Consider the following 24,080-nt stretch of genomic DNA (forward strand, 5'->3'; position numbering starts at 1 on the left):
AGGCACCTCAGGGGTTTGTGGTATATGGCCAATATACCACTGCTAAGGTCTGTATCCAGGCACTCTGCGTTGCGCATAAGAACAGCCCTTAGCCTTGGTATATTGGCCATATACCACACCCCCTCATGCTTTATTGCTTAAATATACCACGTTTTTCAGCCAATCAGCATTCAGGGCTCAGAACCACCTGATTTATAATTGGATTTCAGTTACTGAGGAAATAAATCACGTGACTGAGGCTATGGGGCATGTCTACATTTGCAGAAATTCGTCAGTTTTCTTTTTATTTAATAAATCACGTTTCATAAATGTTATTTTCTTTATAGTTTATGTGGTGGAGTTCGTTTTGCATGGCCCGGTGCCACGGTGGGTGGAGATTTCGCTTAAGGACCAATGGAATGGTCTAAAATCAGTTAACTCCGCACCCTTGGGGCACCGGGCCATGCAAAAATAACTCGACCAGCTGCTTTGACGATATCATGCTCAAAAGTCAGCTCGTGATGTGTCGATGGTTGATTTCTCTGGTCTTGTTCCACAACTCTCAAACATTGCACACGCAACTGGGTGGAGAGACTGTTTCTGCTTGCTACCAACATAGCTAGTGCAAGTTGATGCAACAACGAGCAAAGTGTTGGAACTGTACGGTCTCTGGGACAACTGGTCCCAACAAAGATTAGAAATATGGGCTTCGTTACCCTTGAAACGAAAACAAGAGCCACTTTTTGCGAAACTGGTAGTTGTTGACTACGCTGTGGACGAATACTGGTTTCATTGAATGGTGTAATACGTGAGTTATTTGGAGTTTAAAATGTGTGAGATGGTGGGTTTATCGAAAGCCTCGTTGTCCAGGAGAACAAGATGGCAGCATTGCAGGCAGACTGAGCATGGTGTGGGTACTTGTTAAACTCGTTAGCATGTTCAGAGAAGTCCTGCTGACTGTATTCTGTCACTAATTACTGTTTATAAAGATAGCTAACGTAATAATTATCAAGCCATTTGTGCTAATTTCAATGCATTTCGTAAATAGCTAGTTAGGTTTTGAAGTCAAACTATGAGTAAAACTAACGTAGACGTTGGCTAGCTAACGTTAGCAAATCTGTCAAACTAGCTAGCTTAGTAGCTAGCTGCTAGCCAATATTTAACGTTAGCAAAAACGTTTGTTCTTTAGCCTGGGTTGCCTTTTTTATTCGTCATTTGGTTTGTATGTACATTTTAATTATTTTTATTTTGGGGGATTTAATTATTGCCTACCAACTAGCTGGCTAGCCAACGTTATGGAATAGCTAACGTTAACTAACTACATTTTGTGGACTAGCCACTGTAACGTTAATGCACACACTCACTGTCACTGAGTAATTCACTCGGTGGTAAGGAGAATTCCCAGGTATGTCCTTCCTCTACCATTGTTGTGACATAACGTTAACTGACAAGCTGAACGCTTACATTAACCAGCCATCTAATTTATAATAACAATGTTTTATCCCTAAGACATATAGCTAGGTACAACATTAATTACCTAGCTAGCTATATAATTTACATACTAGTGTATTTTCGCCTTGGCACTACTAGCTACTTATTTGAAATTACTAGTGGCCTCTTACAGCAGGCAGCCTTTACAATCCTGAAATGGTGAGGATGTAATTCAACACTAGACCAGGGTCTCCTACCAATGATGGGGTATCAAGCTACGATGGTGTAGGGACAGCAGGCATTGCAGTAGCTCAATGCACCATTATAAAAACTGCATTCAAAAGTTGTTTTTACTAAGACTTTCAAATGTCATGGTGTATCCTTGTTGGTAAAAATGTCAAGGATAATTTAATTTAGACAAAGCTTTTTCATTGTTAAAATAGGCATATATATATTTTTTTTTTATGAACTCAAGTACCATAAAAATAGCCTGGGCGTTTATTTGCTTAAATCACTGAACCCAACAGACGCTTATTAGACAGGCATCTAGTTCATCCAGGCGTCTTATTTCCTTAATTCACACAGTTTTTGCTCATTTGCATAGTTGTTTAATTCCAGCATTCACATTAATTTCTTCATGTCCTGCACTGTTATAATTTACACACTCATGTTTCTTTTGTCTTAGTATGCCTCTTCCTTGACATAATATTTATTCTCCTCTTTGACTGTGCATTTTGGCAGTTCTTACTTTCGCCACTAAAGGGTGATCGGACAATTTCTATGGGTCTGTACACCCAATATTTTTCTGTTTTTGTGCTTGCCAGTTAGCTATCAGTGCCTTCAGATGTATTCCACATTTTGTTGTAGCCTGAATTCAAAATTGATTAATACCCCATGACAAAGTTAAAACTTGTTTTTAGAATTTTTAAAAACTGTATTGAAAATGAAATACAGATATCTCAATTACATAAGTATTCACACCCCTGAGTGAATACTTTGTAGAAGCACCTTTTACGACGATTACAAATTTGCGTCATCTTGGGTATGTCTGTATCAGCTTTGCACATCTGGATTTGGGGGATTTTCTCCCAGTCTTCCTTGCATATTTTCTCAAGCTCTGTTAAATTAGTTCAAGAGCAGCGTTGGACAGCAATCTTCGTCTTTCCATAGATTTTCAAATGGGATTCAATTATTGGCTTTGGTTGGGCCACTCAAGGACTTGTACATTCTTGTTCTGAAACCATTCCAGTGTTTCTTTGGCTGTATGCATGGGGTCATTGTCCATTTGGAACGTAATTCTTTGCCCCAGTCTGTTGTTTGCTCTCTGAAGCAGGTTCTCATCAAGGATTTGCCTGTATTTGTCTCTATTCATTGTTCCCTCAATCTTTACCAGTCTCCCAGTCCCTGCCTCTGAAAAGCATCCGCATAGCATGATGCTGCCACCACCATGCTTCATGGTAGGGATGGTGTTAGACAGATGATGAGCTGTGCCTGGTTTTCTCCAGACATGGTGCTTTGCATTCAGGACAAAGTTACATTTTTGTCTCCTAAGACTTTCATGTGCTTTTTTGCAAACTCCAGGGGTGCTGTCATGTGCCTTTTTCTCAGGAGTGGCTTCTTCTGGCCACTCCCATAAAGCCCAGATTGGTGAAGTGCTGTAGAGACTGTTGTCCTTCTGGCACATTCTCCAATCTCATCCAAGGAACTCTGTAGTTCTGTCAGAGTGGTCATTGGGTTCTTTAAGGTACTGCCCGGTTACTCAGTTTGGTCAGACAGCTCTAGGCAGAGTCTGGGTAGTTCCATATTTTTTCAATTTTCCAATGATGAAGTCCACTGTGCTCTTGGAAACTTTCAACATTCGAGAAATTGTTTTATACCACAGATATATGCATCATCCCAATTCTATCTCGGAGATCTATGGACAGTTCCTTGGACTTCATCGTATAGTTTCTGCTCTGACATGCACTGTCAACTGTGGGATGTTTATAGACAGGTGTTTCTTTCTAAATCAAACAATTGAATTGGCCACAAGTGGACTCCAATCAAGTTGTAGTGACATCTCAAGGATGATCAAAGGAAATTGGATGCACCTGAGCTCAATTTGGAGCGTCATAGTAAAGGGGTGTGAATAGTTATGTAATTTAGATTTCTGTATTTAATTTTCTATAAATTAGCTAACATTTCAAAAAACATGTTTTCACTTCATCATTATGGGATATTGTGTGTAGATGGGTGAGGGGGGAAAAATCAATTTGATCTATTTTGAATTCAGGCTGTAACAAAACAAAATGTGGAATAAGTCAAAGGGTATGAATATTTTCTGAAGGCACTGTATTTGTGCCCAGTGGCGTAACTAGTGCCATGTCAGCATAAAACCTTTCCATACTGTTTGAAGCAAACACTCACTCTGATAGAATCCGCAGCACAGCTAAAACTTTCATATTTCCCAACTTTGATGATCTAACAAGTGCTGGTACTCCAGAGACTATAGTGTTAAGATGATACATTTAAAAGGTAATGCTTAAAGGTTAGCTTTTGATTGGCGGGCAGGTTGGCTGTCTGTTTGCTTGTGGTCTACAGTGTCACATAGTTTGCTGTTTGAATAAAGCCCCCCTTATCTACTGTAGTTCCCTTTTTTGCTTGCTCTGCTTTTCCTGCCTGAGTGAGACACAGCATAGCTCGCCCACAGAGGGATGGGATTCCCCCCTAATTACATTGATATGGTTTTATTTTTTTGCTGAATGTGCCCCGGTAGAGCTTGCTATGGGGAATCGATGGAACTTCGGGGAACCGCAGGCAGGCTATCTGATCTAACTGAAATGTTTAAGTGCATCCTCCCTAACAATTTTTGGTGGAAGTTGTATTGAGATGGCCTAACAATCACCCACATAAAGACGTGGCTGGCTAAATGTCATTATACAGCGTGAAAGTACATTTTGGTTCGTTATTGTCAGCAAAACCAGAGATGGGGTAGTTGTTGTAAACTAATCATTCCCATTCCTTCTTCTCTCTTACAGGTATGGCCTCAAATGTTGGTGTACCCACCACATGTTTATCAAACACAAACAAGTGCCTTTTGCAGTGTGAAGAAGCAGAGTTGAGCTCAACAGCTGTTTTCTTTATGAGTGGATCCTGTAGACCTATATAATTGGAGTAAACCTTGGCATTGCCCAGCCTACCAATATCCTCCATTTAAGACAAACATCATCATCTTGTAGACCCCTGAGTGGACAGGACTTATCTTTGCAGGCAGCTGCATCCCTGAAAGTACACAGTGAGTTGCGCCAAAAACACCTCAGACCCAGGGCCAGGGTCTCCCCTATCAAGGCAACGGTCCAGAGAAGCCGGAACAGCAGTGGAGCTACAGGGGCAGTCAGACTGGGTAGAGGGGACTGTGGCCAGAGAAGCAGCAGTGAAGGAGGTGAGGAGATAGAAGAGAGCGGGGGAGGTTTGAACTCGTTGAAAATCCCCCTGCAATGTGGGCTGAAACGTCAGGGTGAGCGCCCGGAGAACAGTGGGAAAGCCATGCAGATAGTGGAGGAAGTTTCCATGATACCTGCCATGTTGCAAACTAACATGGGGAACACGAATACGGTGGGGGGAGTGCCTCCCAAACAGAATGGGGGAGGGGCTGGGGCTCGTAATGTGGTCGGGGATGGGGACTACCAGTTGGTGCAGCACGAGGTCTTGTGCTCCATGAAGAACACTTACGAGGTGCTGGAGTTCCTGGGCCGCGGTACCTTCGGACAGGTGGTGAAGTGTTGGAAGCGGGGCACAGGGGAGGTCGTGGCCATCAAGATCCTAAAGAACCACCCATCGTATGCACGACAGGGCCAGATAGAGGTGGGCATCCTTGCCCGTCTGAGTGGCGAGAACGCGGATCAGCATAACCTGGTGCGGGCCTTTGAGTGCTTCCAGCACCGCAGCCACACCTGCCTGGTGTTTGAGATGCTTGAGCAGAACCTCTATGACTTTCTCAAGCAGAACAAGTTCAGCCCGCTGCCGTTGAAGGTGATCCGGCCGGTCTTGCAGCAGGTGGCCACAGCCCTGAAGAAGCTCAAGAGCCTGGGCCTGATCCACGCTGACCTGAAGCCGGAGAACATCATGCTGGTGGACCCGGTGCGGCAGCCTTACCGGGTGAAAGTCATCGACTTTGGCTCGGCCAGCCACGTGTCCAAAGCTGTGTGTTCCACGTACCTGCAGTCACGCTACTACAGGTAGGTTGGGCCTTCCCTTTTACTTTTAGTGCACAATAATAGAATGCCTTTATCTTCCTATAAATATTTTTAAAAGTTGGGATGAGAAATCAGGACAACTCCAGTTATGCTACTAAGTAAGCACTGACCAGTTCAAGATACAGGGGTAGTATTTTACATGGGTTAGTATCTTGTCCAGAGCTTTAGGCCATTATGTAATATGAACAAAGGGCCCTGTAATAACCTGCAGATTTTTCAGAGGGAGCTTGACGGCATGCAAACGCTTTCTCTGCACTGCCTCTGTTAACCATCAGACTGTCACACCCAAATGGGCCTACATTACGTAACCTGCTGAAGGAACAGAAATGTTTACGTGAACAAGAATGCCTTTAATGACTTACATGTTTCCGGATGAGACAAATGAAAAATTCTCGATGTATAATCCTTTTGGCCACTACCATATATAGGCCTACGCTTCCAATTTTAAAAAAGTATGTGAAATGTTGAAACAGTGTTACATAACATACCTCTGTGACCCGCTTTGGTGTTATGGTGCTTCTCAGAAATGGTCCTGGTCTATGAAGAGCTTAGAAGGCCAGTTTATTCTCATGGCTGGGCTGCATGTAGCTAGAGAGGTCAGTAGGCGGGGGGGGAGGAGGGAGAATGTTGCATGTAAACTCACATTTAGAGACCAGAAAAAGGCATTCAGACAGCACACGACACTGAGGTATTTTAATTTGATTTCTGTCTGCATCTTGGTATTGGGAACAGCAGTACTCATGTTCAGCCAGCCATTGAGCATGTTTTGGAGGCACATATTACCAGTTGGAGGCTGCCATGAGGTTCACAACAGCTAAGGCTGGTTGCCTGCCTTCTGAACTGTACACGGTGAACAATTGGCTTCTCTTGGATTAAGATTTGCATATCATTATGTGATGTGCTGTACTTATCTGTGTGTAGACATGCCAGTATGTCCCATGAACTCAACGCAGGATGTGAACACACCTGTGGTTGCGAACCTGCAAAACCTCCCCCTACGCTGCTCATGTAGGTGTTGGACTTATCTACTTTCTTGATGTTGATTATGTAATGTTTCAGTGACGGAACAACCTGTGTGTGACTTTGTTGCACTCAGGTTATCAGTCAAATAGATAAAGAGGAACTGAGCGTGTAAACTGGAGGTTGAAACTGAGATGGTGTTTCATAAGAGGGATATTACCTCATTCATAGTGCTTCTCATTTTGGAGGTGACTAAAGCTCTACCTTTTTACTTATCAACTAGGCCTAAATGCAGCACTCAGCTATTACTGCTGGATTAAATCAGAAATGTGTTCAAATTACAATGCATAGACTGCTCCCTGTGACATGTAGCTTAGGCCTTATGGTATTATAGCAGTGGTCACAACCTTTTCTGAGTCAAGATCACTGAGTCAAAATATAAGGTGAGATCTACCATTCACATTCTTTATTTTTTACATGATTTAAACGTAAGCCTATGCAACATTAACCAATTAAAAACAGTGCTGTAGCAATGAGGTTTGTGCAGTAGGCTATAGGCCCAATACATTATCACAGCCGTGCTATGCTTGAATTGCCCTGCCAATGTTCATCTCAGACTATTTAAACATTTTTGGTATACGATCACACTAGTAATATATCATTTGTTGTATTACTTGTGGCACAGCTGCCTGAGCATAATCTTTTAATTTTTTTACTGGACTGATGGCCTGCATCTGATGGTCAGTCTGAGGGGATGGAGGGAGCAGCAGTGAGGCTGCCTCTCACTCGACACACCGTCCATCCTCCCTCCCTCCTTCCGCTGAGAAGAGGGGACAGTCTTCCAGCTGATGGCGAAATTTAACTCTCACTGCATTATTTCTGCCTCAGAGACCAGAAAGTGAAATATTCCTTGATATTAAATAAGACACAAGCCGCAAATAATAACAATGCAAGCTTATCAAAACACTTTGCTATACTAATTCATTGCAGCTGGTTGTAGCATGAGTGGAAGTTGGGAGAACGCGCATTATTATGGCTTAGAAAAGTGTTGAACAAAGTGTTGACAGTGCTGAATAACAACTTACACATGAACTTACTCATAAAAACAGCAGCTCTTTGCTGTATTCATTGTCTCTAGTCTGGGTTTTGAAATCTCACATCAACTTTGCTGTGTGTTCAAGGCTTCTTTTTACAGTCTATGGCACGAGGAAACTGTGCAGACAGTGATCTGAGCTATCTGATTGGAGAGTGGTAGGCCTATAAGTGCTAGTGAAGGCTATTTAACAGTCTGATGGCCTTGAGATAGAAGCTGTTTTTCAAAGCTGGGACCAAGAAACTGAAAAACAGCTTCTATCTCAAGGCCATCAGACTGTTAAAAGCCTTCTCTAGCACATTAGAGGCTACTGCCTATATACATACAGTGGGGAAAAAAAGTATTTAGTCAGTCACCAATTGTGCAAGTTATCCCACTTAAAAAGATGAGAGGCCTGCAATTTTCATCATAGGTACACGTCAACTATTACAGACAAAATGAGGAAAAAAAAATCCAGAAAATCACATTGTAGGATGTTTTTATGAATTTATTTGCAAATTATGGTGGAAAATAAGTATTTGGTCAATAACAAAAGTTTCTCAATACTTTGTTATATACCCTTTGTTGGCAATGACACAGGTCAAACGTTTTCTGTAAGTCTTCACAAGGTTTTCACACACTGTTGCTGGTATTTTGGCCCATTCCTCCATGCAGATCTCCTCTAGAGCAGTGATGTTTTGGGGCTGTCGCTGGGCAACACGGACTTTCAACTCCCTCCAAAGATTTTCTATGGGGTTGAGATCTGGAGACTGGCGAGGCCACTCCAGGACCTTGAAATGCTTCTTACGAAGCCACTCCTTCGTTGCCCGGGCGGTGTGTTTGGGATCATTGTCATGCTGAAAGACCCAGCCACGTTTCATCTTCAATGCCCTTGCTGATGGAAGGAGGTTTTCACTCAAAATCTCACGATACATGGCCCCATTCATTCTTTCCTTTACACGGATCAGTCGTCCTGGTCCCTTTGCAGAAAAACAGCCCCAAAGCATGATGTTTCCACCCCCATGCTTCACAGTAGGTATGGTGTTCTTTGGATGCAACTCAGCATTCTTTGTCCTCCAAACACGACGAGTTGAGTTTCTACCAAAAAGTTATATTTTGGTTTCATCTGACCATATGACATTCTCCCAATCCTCTTCTGGATCATCCAAATGCACTCTAGCAAACTTCAGACGGGCCTGGACATGTACTGGCTTAAGCAGGGGGACACGTCTGGCACTGCAGTATTTGAGTCCCTGGCAGCGTAGTGTGTTACTGATGGTAGGCTTTGTTACTTTGGTCCCAGCTCTCTGCATGTCATTCACTAGGTCCCCCCATGTGGTTCTGGGATTTTTGCTCACCGTTCTTGTGATCATTTTGACCCCACGGGGTGAGATCTTGCGTGGAGCCCCAGATCGAGGGAGATTATCAGTGGTCTTGTATGTCTTCAATTTCCTAATAATTGCTCCCACAGTTGATTTCTTCAAACCAAGCTGCTTACCTATTACAGATTCAGTCTTCCCAGCCTGGTGCAGGTCTACAATTTTGTTCCTGGTGTCCTTTGACAGCTCTTTGGTCTTGGCCATAGTGGAGTTTGGAGTGTGACTGTTTGAGGTTGTGGACAGGTGTCTTTTATACTGATAACAAGTTCAAACAGGTGTCATTAATACAGGTAACGAGTGGAGGACAGAGGAGCCTCTTAAAGAAGAAGTTACAGGTCTGTGAGAGCCAGAAATCTTGCTTGTTTGTAGGTGACCAAATACTTATTTTCCACCATAATTTGCAAATAAATTCATAAAAAATCCTACAATGTGATTTTCTGGATTTTTTTTCCTCAATTTGTCTGTCATAGTTGATGTGTACCTATGATGATAAATTACAGGCCTCTCTCATCTTTTTAAGTGGGAGAACTTGCACAATTGGTGGCTGACTAAATACTTTTTTTCCCCACTGTAGATTAGAAATCACTGGCCACTTTAATAAATGGGACACTAGTCACTTTAATAATGTTTACATATCTTGCATTGCTCATCTCAAATGTATTGTATACTATTCTACTGTATCTTAGTCTATGCTGCTCTGGTCATCAACCTGACCAAGGCCCTTCTCCCCCGATTGCTCAGTTTGGCTGGGCGGCCAGCTCTAGGAAGAGTCTTGGTGGTTCCAAACTTCTTCCATTTTTAAGAATGATGGAGGCCACTGTTCTTGTGGACCTTCAATGCTGCAGACATTTTTTGGTACCCTTCCCCAGATCTGTGCCTCGACACAATCCTGTCTCGGAGCACTAAGGACAGTTCCTTCGACCTCATGGTTTGGTTTTTGCTCTGACATGTACTGTCAACTTTGGGACCTTTTATATAGACAGTTGTGTGCCTTTCCAAATCATGTCCAACCAATGTAATTTACCACAGGTGGACTCCAATCAAGTTGTAGAAACATCTCAAGGATTATCAATTGAAACAGGATGCACCTGAGCTCAATTTTGAGTCTCATAGCAAAGGGTCTAAATGCTTATGTAAATAAGGTATTTCTGTTTTTTAAAATTTAATACATTTGCAAATATTAATTTTATCCATTTTAGAATAAGGCTGTAATGTAACAAAATGTGGAAAAAGTCAAGGGGTCTGAATACTTTCCGAATGCACTGTAAGAGACTGCATTCAATTATACCGCATGAGGTAGATGTGTGGTAGCTATGCTGAACAAAAATATAAACACAACATGCAACAATTTCAAAGATTTTGCTGAGTTACAGTTCATGTAAGGAAATCAGTAAATTGAAATATATTCATTAGCCCCTCATCTATAGATTTCACATGACTGGGCATGGGTGCAGCCATGGGAACCAGGCCGACACACTGGGGAGCCAGGTACTGTCAATCAGAATGAGTATTTCCCCCCAAAAGGGCTTTTTACAGACAGAAATTCTCCTCTATAGGATGGTTTTTCAATACCGTCAGAACTGTTTTTATTTGAAGTTTTTCAATAAATTTGAATATTTGTAGCTACTTTTTAAGTTACTACCTGCAGTCAGCTTGTGCAATATGTTAGGAGATAAAGCAGAATGTGTTCTTCATTTCACCTGTCACATTATGAAGCTTACCTTAGTTCCTAGAACAGTTGGTCCAGTCACGTTTGTAAATGGGAGAAGGTGAGTCCAAGTATTCTATATCTATCAGCAAGTCTGTGTGGCGCATATGAGGTGATGAAGTTACACTAAATGTTTGCCATCAGATATCTTATAATGGCTTTCTGCTATATGTCAAAGAGCTCTGGATGAGCAGTCTGTACAGCTGCCATTCTTTCCCCTGTGCTTCCTACTAGTGTTTTTTCCCCCCCTCTGCTCCGTGTACACATGCATGTTTTTTTAAATGTATGTTTTAGCACTTATACCCTTTATTTTGGTATCCAATTGGTAGTTAGTCACAGCCAGCCAAACCCTCCCGTGACCCGGCGATGCAGGGCCAATTGTGTGCCGCCTCACGGGTGTCACGGCCGGCTGCAACACAGCCTGGGATCGAACCCGGGTCTGTAGTGACACCTCAAACACAGCGATGCAGTGCCTTAGACCGCTGCGCCACTCGGGAAGCGCATGCATGCATGCATTTGGTAGCCACTAAACATGCTTTTATATCTTTATTACATTTACATTTACGTCATTTAGCAGACGCTCTTATCCAGAGCGACTTACAGTTAGTGCATACATTATTCTTTTTAATTTTCATACCCCATGGGAATCGAACCCACAACCCTGGTGTTGCAAACGCCATGCTCTACCAACTGAGCTACCTCCCTGCCGGCCATTCCCTCCCCTACCCTGGACGACGCTGGGCCAATTGTGCGCCGCCCCATTGGTCTCCCGGTTGCGGCCGGCTACAGCAGAGCCTGGATTCGAACCAGGATCTCTAGTGGCACAGCTAGCACTGCAATGCAGTGCCTTAGACCACTGTACCACTCGGGAGACATGAGCTGGATTTGCCTGTCTTTGCGATTTGTTTGTTCGTTTTCGCTTGTTAGCATTTCGCTAACGATTTCGCTATTAGTTTGTGCATTTTTTTTTTGCATTCTGGTAATAGAGGCCCAATGGGCTTCTCTTGTGATTTTAGCGCCCCCTTGTGTGCTATGCTGGTATTCCCTAAATCCCGGAGTAAGACAAGAACGGTATGACAATATGAACATCTGGATACTGCCCAAGCCTAGTTATACTAATGCAAAAATTGCATACTCCTATATACTATAAAGTAGGAAGATTAGGATATTTGTAAATATGACATTATGAAAGGACTCCAGTAATGCAGGCTTGCTAAGTGTTAGGTTAATCATTCTCTCGTGGGATTTAAGTTTTGTATTTTGTGGTTAAGATATGGGGTAGGTGTAGTGTTTTTTTATTTTATTTTTCTGTGGTGTTTAGCCTCCTCTAGCTGTAGTTGGTGTGTGTTCCCCCTCAGGTTCTTATCCCAGAGTAAATGGAGCACTGTGCTCTTTTGAATAATTCAACCAGCAGCTCCAGTGTGTGTTGATGAGGTTTTCTGGACAAGAGAGGCCAAAGAGTTTGCCTTCATGCAAGGATTCCAAGCAGCAGAATATAACTGGCGCTTTAGTGTGCTTTCTCTGTTCAATTCAGGAAAGTAGTTTTTCTTCATTCTGTACTTTTGAGCGCTAGGGTATTTTTGGTCGGTAGTTTTGTGGTCTAGCCCTGCCCTGAGGTTGGACTTTCCCTGTACCACCCCAAGGCTGTGAAATGCAGGGTTTGCGGTGGCCATGCTGTTATTTTACACCAATTGTCGTTAGAAGTGAACCCTTAACTTTTTGTTTTTAAAGACACATTTTCTCCTTCTCCGGACTGCATGTGCTGGTGCTGCAGTGAGGGGGACGTTGCTTAGGCAACCGAAGACTTGTTTGCCACAACACCTTGAATGTTTTAGCATAGGATCAACAAAGTTTCTTCATGTTGTGAAGTCCATGTTACAGCAGAAACTGACTCAACCGCATGAATGCCCGGCCGTCCCGTCTCCAGTCAGCTGTTCATTCCATGGTTATGACGGTTATTTTATTGACGGTCGTCATCCGTAACTGTCGGTTACACGGTTATGGTAATCGTACCAGCCCTACTTGGAGGACTACCACAAGTGGCATCACTGCTCAGCCACTCATTTTGTTGTTGTTTGAAAACGACAAGACTATCTTTGTCAAATGTTAGTGAAAGAGGTAAACAGATTTTCATCAGTGATTACATTTGGCTTTGTATCAGCTCCTAGATCATGTCTTGATAATGACTGTATCTGGAATAAAATGCTCCTCAAACCGTATTGTGAAATACATTTTCTCCCTTCGATTTCCCGTGACTTTAGGGTTTTTTAACAGTTAGGATAGCACCACTGAAACACAGCCAGCTAATTACAGACCGTTAGAGCTGAAACGCCAAGAAAGCCTTAATAGATCGTGTGTGCTTTCCACATAACCAGCTTATATTGTGCCTGAGGAGAAAACCTTACTTTTATGGCTGACTGTTGCCTTTGCAGGAAGGAATGCTGCTTCTGTCCTGTCGTCTAGCCGGTTGCATTGTTGATCATCATATGTAGTTTAGACTTGTAGAATGTTTATTGTGCCGTGTTCTTTTTTCCTTGATAAGACACAGATCTCTGTGGACACAACCAGATCAATGTATTTCCTACGTCATGCTTATTGATCTAGTACTGATAACTGTGATATACAGTGAGGGGAAAAAAGTATTTGATCCCCTGCTGATTTTGTACGTTTGCCCACTGACAAAGAAATGATCAGTCTGTTGATTTGCATTTTAATGAGGGAAATAAGTATTTGACCCCTCTGCAAAACATGACTTAGTACTTGGTGGCAAAACCCTTGTTGGCAATCACAGAGGTCAGATGTTTCTTGTAGTTGGCCACCAGGTTTGCACACATCTCAGGAGGGATTTTGTCCCACTCCTCTTTGCAGATCTTCTCCAAGTCATTAAGGTTTCGAGGCTGACGTTTGGCAACTCAAACCTTCAGCTCCCTCCACAGATTTTCTATGGGATTAAGGTCTGGAGACTCCAGGACCTTAATGTGCTTCTTCTTGAGCCACTCCTTTGTTGCCTTGGCTGTGTGTTTTGGGTCATTGTCATGCTGGAATACCCATCAATTTTCAATGCCCTGGCTGAGGGAAGGAGGTTCTCACCCAAGATTTGACGGTATATGGCCCCGTCCATCGTCCCTTTGATGCAGTGAAGTTGTCCTGTCCCCTTAGCAGAAAAACACCCCAAAGCATAATGTTTCCACCTCCATGTTTGATGGTGTTCTTGGGGTCATAGGCAGCATTCTTCCTCCTCCAAACACGGCGAGTTGAGTTGATGCCAAAGAGCTCAATTTTGGTCTCATCTGACCACAACACTTTCACCCAGGTCTCCTCTGAATCATTCAGATGTTCATTGTCAAACTTCAGACGGGCAGGTATATGTGCTTTCTTGAGCAGGGGGACCTTGCGGGCGCTGCAGGATTTCAGTCCTTCACGGCGTAGTGTGTTATCAATTGTTTTCTTGGTGACTATGGTCCCAGCTGCCTTGAGATCATTGACAAGATCCTCCCGTGTAGTTCTGGGCTGATACCTCACCGTTCTCATGAGCATTGCAACTCCACAAGGTGAGATCTTGCATGGAGCCCCAGGCCGAGGGAGATTGGCAGTTCTTTTGTGTTTCTTCCATTTGCGAATAATCGCACCAACTGTTGTCACCTTCTCACCAAGCTACTTGGCGATGGTCTTGTAGCCCATTCCAGCCTTGTGTAGGTCTACAATCTTGTCCCTGACATCCTTGGAGAGCTCTTTGGTCTTGGCCATGGTGGAGAGTTTGGAATCTGATTAATTGATTGCTTCTGTGGACAGGTGTATTTTATACAGGTAACAAGCTGAGATTAGGAGCACTCCCTTTAAGAGTGTGATCCTAATCTCAGCTCGTTACCTGTATAAAAGACACCTGGGAGCCAGAAATCTTTCTGATTGAGAGGGGGTCATACTTATTTCCCTCATTAAAATGCAAATCAATTTTATAAAATGTTTGACATGTGTTTTTCTGGATTATTTTGTTGTTGTTCTGTCTCTCACTGTTCAAATAAACCTACCATTAAAATTATAGACTGATCATTTCTTTGTCAGTGGGCAAACGTACAAAATCAGCAGGTGATCAAATACTTTTTTCCCTCATTGAATGCCTATTGGTGATCCGCAGTTGTATTCTAATATAATGCTCTACTTCAACTGGAAAGCTAGGCTACATTCTATTTGCTAGGAAACTATCCAACAATATATGTATGTTTTTCTTGCGCGGTGCCAGATGTTAAGTGTCGACGACAGTCCAATCCAGTCCTCAATACTGCGTTGTTAACCACGAGGCGCTGGTGTCTTATTGCCTAGTATCCTATAGGGTAGGGATATGGGTTTTGTACTTTTAAAGCCATAAGCTTCCTGGAACAACACATTCAGGGCCTTTCTCTTTGGGTACATGCCTTGTGAAATGCTTGCATGCAAGGCAGGATCAGTCTGTGGGTGCAATACAAGCTGCTTGACGTTAACCAGAGCTATTTGCCTTTGCCACAGTAAAATGAATTACTCCATCCCTCAACATTATGCAACAACACTGTTTTTCTTTCTCTCCTCCTCCCTTTGGTTCATAAAGCAAATTTTCATTACATTTACATTTTAGTCATTTAGCAGACGCTCTTATCCAGAGTGTCATATGGCAGACTTGAATGGCCTTAACATGCATATACCTGCTGTTATATTTTCGGTTGGACCCTATTCCATAGATCCAGGAATGGCTCACATTGTTTTTGAACACTACCTCTTTTAAAATCTGTACATTCTGTACTTGTACTTCATCTTTTCAGTTTGTGGTGATTTTGGTTTTACTTCAGCCCTAGCGTTAGTAAATTTAGAAAAGTTTAGGCAAAATAAAATTAACTTGCCCTGGTGCCTGCTAAAAGGGTCCTTTTTGTTTTCAATAGACATTCCCTCCACCCAAGGCTATTTTGTCCACATTTAAAAGTGCCCTCTTAAGTTTAAGAGCAAACTGCAGTTTTCATCACAAGGTGTTGGATATTATCTAATCCATGACCTGCATAGTTGTATTTGATCTGATCCCATGTCAACAGATCTCAGAACTGTAACGGTAACAAGCCTCCTCAGATTACTTAATCATGGGCTCAGCCTCCTCTGACCAGAGGCCAGTCTGTCTAGATGAGACCTGGCAATTGACTTGACTCTTGGTGTATTGAAATGCCTGGAGGGAATGAGGGCAGTTTAATTACGCATGGCTTTGATGATTTAAGCCGTAAAGACCGATCCGAAGTTTTACACCAAAGAGTGTAGAGAAGCTAGCCATGTATCCTACTAATAGTTACCACCATAGTAGTGCATCTCATCTTGGTTTGGAGCTCTATACAGTTGCTCTACTTTCTTTGTGATTTTGTCTCAGTAAGCATGTTGGCTCTCATGGGGCGGCAGGTAGCGTAGTGGTTAAGAGCGTTGTGCCAGTAGCCGAAAGGACACTAGTTCGAATCCCTGAGCCAACTAGGTGAAAAATTAGTTGAAATGACCCTTGAGCAGGGCACTTAACCCAAATTCCTCTGGATAAGAGCATCTGCTAAATGACGTAAATGTAATGATATTGTTGCTCTGTGTTTGATTGCTTTACCCTGTCTGGTAAGGGTTGGGCGACTTACTATCTTGTCTAGCTGTTTTAGAAAACCTAGCCTATATTCCCTACTCTCTCCATTTGATAGGCTAGGAATATGACTTAAGCATGGCTGTCTCCCGATCAAACAATGAATGGAACAGAGGTTCATCTCAGTTATTTGAATAGCCTAAAAACGCACAGTGCTTACAGAAAGTATTCACACCCCTTGACATTTTTCCACATTTTGTTGTGTTACAAGGTGGGATTAAAATGGATTTAATTGTCATTGTTTGTCAAAGAGCTACACAAAATACTTGTCTGTAGCGTCCAAACGGTTTGGCCTACAAACTATTATGACCCCTCTATGGAAAGATGACTCATGAACTGATGATGTTCTCTGTTTTGCTCTAAGACCCCCACAAGCGTCTTGGGACTCGTCTGAAGTCGGTACAGCCGATCTGCCAACTTCTGTCTGTAGTGTCCGAACAGTTTGGGCCGATTTCTAAGGTGCTTTTGGCATGTGTGCACCTTCAGCGCCAGCGCTGCTTCACAGGCACTATTGGCACAAAAGTACATGTGCATACCGAAAGCTCTTGCTAGCAAATTCAATAGGATCTGGCTCCAGCAGATACCTTCTCAGGACACAATGTTGTGAGACATATGACCTCAGACGGGTTTAATAGTGCCAGAGAGGATGGTGTGTTACCGCCACCAACAGCTGGTGTGTGCGCGTAGCACACTGATGCCCTGCAACAAAGCTACTGACTCATGTGATACACGCGACCAACAAACGTCTACAGGTTGCACGCACACCATCTGAGATGCAAAAATACCATCTGAGGTGCATGCGCTTTGAGGTTCGCAGACCAGGCGGCATCAGCATGCATAATCTGTAGCTGGATGCTTCTCAGCAAATTGGCTGTTCTCGACTGTTAGCAGTCTCTTACTGGCAGTAAGAACGGACGATTGCCAGAATGTTTTGACTTCATCACTCAGTTATTACATTTCTATTTAACAAACGAAACATTGAAAAATACCGTTATGTAAGGTAAAATAAAAATCCAAACCCCGTCCGTGCATCAATACCGCTGTATACTAAAATGCAGTTTACCGCCCAGCCCTACCACTGTTTTACAATCTCACAGTAGAGAGAAGGCCGTGTGGTCTGACCAGCCAGGGCTGCTGTTTGATCAGAGAAACATGCCCTTGGCAGTAAACATCATTAAAGTAGAAATGGTCACGAACACAATGGCCTGTGGCTGCATGATGAAGACCTGTTTCTTAATTGGCACATTAAAGGAGGGTCATGTGGCCATGTCTGGGCTGATGCTGCTGCTGAGGCCCTAATGAAGTCAGTCAATGTCCTGTGTCGACAGACTGCAGATGGGTTCAATGGAGCGCTGGTCTTAGTCTTCATTCTGTGTCTTCTCCAGTTGGAGAGCAGTTATCTGCTGGTGCAGAGGCTCTATTCACTGTTTTGTTTAATGACCCAATCAGGCATGGAGGATATTTAATGTCCGTTGAGTAAAGTAAATGATGCCCCTTTTTTGTGTGGCTGGTGGCTAGAAGCTAATATCTTCCCTCCGTGTAATCTAATCTACATTCTTATAGACTGCTATTCCAAATGCTCTTTTGGCATCATAGTATTCTAGCTATGTCAGTTGTCTGTTTTTACCCAGTTAAGGCAGCGCTCATGTGAATGGTCCAGTGTATTTTAATTCTGGAAATGTTTGCCCCCCCACACACACACACACACACACACACGAGACTCCACACAGTGCTGTGTTCCATGGAATATGTGCATTGTACGGGCAGATTCTGGAAAGGCAGGCCGTGGCTGCAGCCTTTATCACAGTGCCGCAGTTCAGTTATGAGCGGTATGCTTTCCCTGCTGGGTGTGAGAGCGACACTCGCACACAAATAGTCCGATATGTATACACACATATACACAGGTTCAGCCACTCACTCACGCACACTCTGTCACCAGATCTCAACCCAATTGAACACTTATGGGAAATTCTGGAGCGGTACCTGAGAGAGCAGTTTTTTTACCACCATCAACAAAACACCAAATAATGGAATTACTCGTGGAAGAATGGTGTGTCATCCCTCCAATAGAGTTCCAGACACTTGTAGAATCTATGCCAAGGTGCATTGAAGCTGTTCTGGCTCGTGGTGGCCCAACGCCCTATTAAGACACTTTATGTTGGTGTTTCCTTTATTTTTATCAGTTAGCTTTTGTTCTTGCTGCTTGGGTAATGGGCTAAGTTGGGTCATTATCCATGATCGCTGTTAAGTCCTCACAATGGAAGGTTGATGTACTACATTTAAACATTTTCCAATCTCCCAAGTTTTTCCAAAGCACACATGGCTGTGATTATCAGCTGTGGAGATTGCTAACTAGCCACCCCATGAGACAGAGTATTTTTAGCCCCGCAAGTTGAGAACCGTGGCAGGAGAGCCGTATGTCTCTAGACACAGCGTGAGAACAGTCTGAACTGGAATAAACTGATGTAGGAATGGAGGGCCAATGTCGCTCAGAAAGATTGTCTTCGCCTGTACCCAGCTGTGCTGACAGTTTGAGGAAACCCCCTCACAGCTCCCCCCTAATCTCCATTCCCCTGACACATGTAGTGTTTATTTTAGTAGATGGAAGTTAGTTAGGGCCATGGTTAGATATTCCCTGTTCCTGGGCCTGTGGAAAACGTGTGTTTTCCCCAGAACAGCTGCAGTGTGCAGAGTTCCCCTGGACAACAGGGAGGCGGATACCCAGGCCTGGTTGACCTGACGGTCAGATCCTCGTTCACAGTAGCCTAGGAAACACGTTCTCTGGAGACTGTCTGGGGATAACCTTCCTGCTCCAGCCCGGATTAATCAGTTACTTGCATGTTATCTATATTAGTTCATGCTTGTGTGATATAGGCGTTGGCATAGGCTAGGCTAGGCTATATCTCTAACGGAACATTTTGTAATATGACATAACAGACTCGTCTGAACTTGGCAGTAAGCACACAATGTACAGGAGTGCCTTTTAACCCATCCACCACCCTTCCCCTTTTTTGCTAAACATTAGTAAAGGAATGGAGAAGTCTATCTCTGCTCTAGATAGCACTCAGACCTAATTTCCACATTAAGCAGCAGATACTGAAGTTGAAATGTTTTGTGTTTCTCAGTTTCCCCTGTCCTTTCTTTGCTTTAGCTTTCTGCTCTTTTAGGAATGACAGGAAATTGTTAATTGTGGCTTCCCCTTCCAGCCCAGGGTAGAAAAATATGAACTGTACTTATCTTCCTGTTAGAGACAGGCCTTTATAACAGCTATTTGGTTGGGAAAGTATGTCTGGTTATCTCTTATTCACAATGGTGCCTGAGGCTAACACTAACAGTCTCCCTGTGGGTGTACATGAGCCCCTCAGCTGTTGCCAGTGTTGTCCTGAATATAGAATAACTGAGTCTTCTCTCCCTCCTCCTGTATGCTGGGTGGGCTAAGCCATGCTGTCATCAGGGCACATAATTAACTGCTGATGCAAGAGAGGGTGCCCATGGTCACAATGTCAGATTGCGCTGTTGATATTTTATCGTTTAGATGTCTCATAGCCATGCCCACTCTTCAGATGTCCAAAATAGGTTTGATGAAGTAGTTGTTCATTCTTTCTTGCATGAAATAATTAGATGGCCTATTTGTCAGTATCCGAACTGAAGTATTATGGGTCTCTGCTGCACAATATGATGTTAGACTTGTTCAGAATGATATAACCAGTGGCATGTACTCATGGATGCCAAGGGAAGCCAGGCTTCTCCCAAAAATTGACCTATAATAAAATAAAAAACATTTATCTTTCGTCTCTGTGTTTTCATAATTTTTTTTCAATTCGCAAGATGTTGAATGTATCTCACTGGAGAAAGCATCTGAGCGAGCAAAACAGCGCCCCTCTGTCTCTGTATGTGTAGCCCATCTATCTGATGCTGTCTGGTCAAAAAGAGTATGTCATTGTTGTCACCCGTAGCATTTGGCCTCCCTTGATTATAAATAAAATAATAGTCAATCAGCGTTGAGCTCAACTGTGAATGATCCTGGCGCACCAAAAACATTGTGTTAAGGGAAGCCAGTTTGAATTTGGCTTCACACCAATCACATCACATCAAAAACGGAACATAATTTACAGAAAAAAACGTGCATTTTTGCATCTCGTTGTGTCGTTGTCCTCCAGTGGCTGGCTACCAAGCTAGCTAAAATTGTCCCTTAACTAAATTAGCCATGCATGGAGATAGGGATTTGGACTTGTGGTTTTACTTAGTTCTCCGCACTGGCCAATGATTATAACGGCGATTCTGATCCAACCATAAATTCATACGTTGTGCCCCTAACCTGAGAGGATGGAAGTTCAATATATAGCTAGATGTAGTAAGCTAATGTTAACTAGCTGGCCTGGCGCATCGTTGCCCATGAAAGGAAGGTAGGCTAACGAGCAAGCATTTTAGCCAGGTTGCCTAGGACAACAAGAAATAAAAGCGTGTACTGTATGACTTCATAGACCTTTTCGGCAACATGAAAGAGGAGGATGCATTGGAGCTTCTCTACAAGTAGGGTGAGTCAACATGCTTTTTTCTACTCGCGCGCGGACAAACAAATCAGCACCATGGACAGCTACATCATATTTAGCTTGGACCAAATCGTTTTTGGTATCTTTTAGTTGTCACTATATTAAACTAAGCATAGGTGAGTTGATGATGTTGAAATGGTGCTGGAATAGTGGAGGCAGCTCATGTTTTCTTTTCGACTTGCAGTAGCTCTCTGTGGTTGTAAATCAATGGTTGTTTAGTAGTCCGAAAATGTTGTAAACATTAACTTGCTTGACCATGCTGTAGGTTATGTAAATTTTTGATACATGTAAAATGCTTTGTGTACTTCCCTGGGCAGATGGTGCTCTCAGGTTTTGTGATGAAACAAAGGTGTGGTTGAATTTATTCTGCCACTATGTCTTCTTATTGTCTCTGGCTTAGGAATATATACAGTGCATTAGGAAAGTATTCAGACCCATTGACTTCTTTCCTAATTTTGTTACGTTATAAAATGGATTCAATAGTTTTTTTCCCCCCTGCATCAATCTACACACAATACCCCATAATGACAAAGCAAAAACTGGTTTTTAGAAATGTTTGCAAATGTATAAAAAAAAAAAAATGAAATCACATTTCCGTAAGTATTCAGACCCTTTACTCAGTACTTTTGATGAAGCACCTTTGGCAGCCATTACAACCTCGAGTCTTCTTGGGTATGACGCTACAAGCTTGGCACACTGTTCATCTTTCCCTCGATCCTGACTAGTCTCCCAGTCCCTGCCACTGAAAAACATCCCCACAGCATGATGCTGCCACCACCATGCTTCACCTTAGGGATGGTATTGGCCAGGTGATGAGCGGTGCCTGATTTCCTCCTGACGTGATGCTTGGCATTCAGGCCAAAGAGTTCAATCTTGGTTTCATCAGACCAGAGAATCTTGTTTCTCATGGTCTGAGAGTCCTTTAGGTGCCTTTAGGCAAACTGCAAGCAAGTTGTCATGTGCCTTTTACTGAGGAGTGGCTTCTGGCCACTCTACCATAAAGGCCTGATTGGTGGAGTGCTGCAGAGATGGTTGTCCTTCTGGAAGGTTCTCCCATCGCCACAGAGGAACTCGGGAGCTCTGTCAGAGTGACCAAGGCCCTTCTCCCCCGATTGCTCAGTTTGGCTGGGTGGCTAGCTCTAGGAAGAGTCTTGGTGGTTCCAAACTTCTTCCTTTTTTAAGAATGATGGAAGCCTAGGTGTTCTTGGGGACCTTCAATGCTGCAGAAATGTTTTGGTACCCTTCCCCAGATCTGTGCGTTGACAAAATCCTGTCTCGGAACTCTACAGACAATTCCTTCGACCTCATGGCTTGGTTTTTGCTCAGACATGCACTGTCAACAGGTGTGTGCCTTTCCAAATCATGTCCAATCAATTGAATTTACCACGTGGACTCCAATCAAGTTTTAGAAACATCTCAAGGATGATCAATGGAAACAGGATGCACCGGAGCTCAAACCCCCCCATTATGCACTTCTCTAGTACTAAAAGCCTTTTTTGTCACACCTTCCCCTGCTGAATTTGTTTCAGCATTGATCCTCAGACGTTTCCTGTCAGCAGGATATCAAACCGAGTGATTACCGTAGGATGTCACAGATTACCTCGTGTGTCACTCTGTAATGGTTGCATTAGGGTGTTGCGTCAGACCATCGCTAGGCAATGGATGTTTCATCTGTTGTCAAGGCAGCCGCTGTGCTCAGCCTTGGTTTTAAAATGGTAACTGATTGATTGGCCATAATTTTTAGTGGAAACTTGCAGTAAGGCCTGCAAAATTGCTTAATGGCCATCAAAGTCCACGACCATCACTCTTCAGCTTGATTAAACGTGTCGCGTGTGTGCTCTGTTTCAATATTTGTGAAGGACTAATAGAAGTTCAATATACAGTACATACTGCATTCTGTTTGTGTGACCTCAAGGTCTTCATACATGAGGTCCCACAATAAATCATGTGAGAAGTTCTTCTCTTGAGTTCCCTGCCCTCCCATGAGTAGAACAAATCTAATGCCTGTTGTGTATGTGTATTCTAGTCTAAGAATGGTTGTTGAAACTGCTCCCCACTAACCTCTTTCCTGTTTGTATTCCCTGTATACAGGGCTCCAGAGATCATCCTGGGCCTGCCGTTCTGTGAGGCCATCGACATGTGGTCCCTGGGCTGTGTCATCGCTGAGCTCTTCCTGGGCTGGCCCCTCTACCCAGGAGCACTGGAGTATGACCAGGTAAATCAATGCACCTGCTTGACATCTCCAAAGATAGCAGAGTGTCAAGGGAAAATAACAATACTGACAGCTCAGTGAAGACTGGCCACAGACAGACCAGTGGAGCAGCATAACAGCCCCTGAGCCTGTGTGCTGGTGCATTTTGATTCTAAATGTGAGGATGGTTAAAGCCTCCTTTTTGTTTGTGTTCCTATTGAAACCCTGTCTGATATTTTGTTGGTGCTCTAAGCAGTAAAGCATACGAATACAAAATGTCTAATTTGGACATTAATGGAGCAGGAAATTGATTATTTCCCTTAGGCCAGTAACTACGTGATTGTGACTGAGTCCCCCGGCTTAAAGGGGAGGCCATGGGAAAGCTCTCAGTTGTGTGCTGTGGGGTTTGTGTGCTACAGGCTGGGGTAGGGGTGTCATTTTTGGGTCTAGTGGTCATTTGGACCGCGACCAGGCAGTAGTGCTTTGCTGACCATGAGCCCCCCTGACTGCTGCACTTCGCCAGCACTGGGTCCAGTTCCACGCCACACAGCAACATTTATTTATAAGCCTAATGCTAGACACACCTCAACCCCCCCCTCAGCCTGCACCATCAGCAGGTTCTCACTTCATTGCTCTCACTGTGTTTGTGCAGCGTTGTGGCAACCCGATTTTAATCTCTATAACATCCAAATCATCAAGCCATTCACAGAGCCAGTTCATCTTGCTGGTCTCCTGGCTGTGTTGAGAGATACAGCGGCAGCTTTGCACAGTGAGAAAAACCCCTGCCTCCTGGCCTAACACATGCCTGATCTTGTAGTTGTAGCAGCTCTAAGGCACAGTGTTTTGGCTGGAAGAGAATAGCTATGAAGTACCCTTTCTGAGCAATAGGCCTTACTGGCTTTACTGTCAGTGACAGATGCTAACTTGTATCTGTCATATTGTC

At 43.4% G+C, this 24,080-nt stretch overlaps 1 protein-coding gene across 2 annotated transcripts in view; it reads left to right on the plus strand.

The window, feature by feature from the left end:
* The first annotated feature begins 462 nt into the window (after positions 1–462).
* LOC121576913 (homeodomain-interacting protein kinase 3) overlaps positions 463–24,080 on the plus strand; it is a 43,358-nt gene continuing 19,740 nt past the window's right edge. The window contains exons 1-3 of one of the 2 annotated variants that reach the window (XM_041890498.2): positions 463–889; positions 4,428–5,627; positions 23,038–23,161. In XM_041890498.2, coding sequence (XP_041746432.2) covers positions 4,936–5,627; positions 23,038–23,161 — 816 coding nt within the window. In that variant the 5' untranslated portion in view covers positions 463–889; positions 4,428–4,935. The remainder of the gene's footprint in view (positions 890–4,427; positions 5,628–23,037; positions 23,162–24,080) is intronic. The other variant, XM_041890499.2, reaches the window with a different exon arrangement.

Source organism: Coregonus clupeaformis, unplaced genomic scaffold (assembly GCF_020615455.1).
Source record: "Coregonus clupeaformis isolate EN_2021a unplaced genomic scaffold, ASM2061545v1 scaf0491, whole genome shotgun sequence".
NCBI classification, from domain to species: domain Eukaryota; kingdom Metazoa; phylum Chordata; class Actinopteri; order Salmoniformes; family Salmonidae; genus Coregonus; species Coregonus clupeaformis.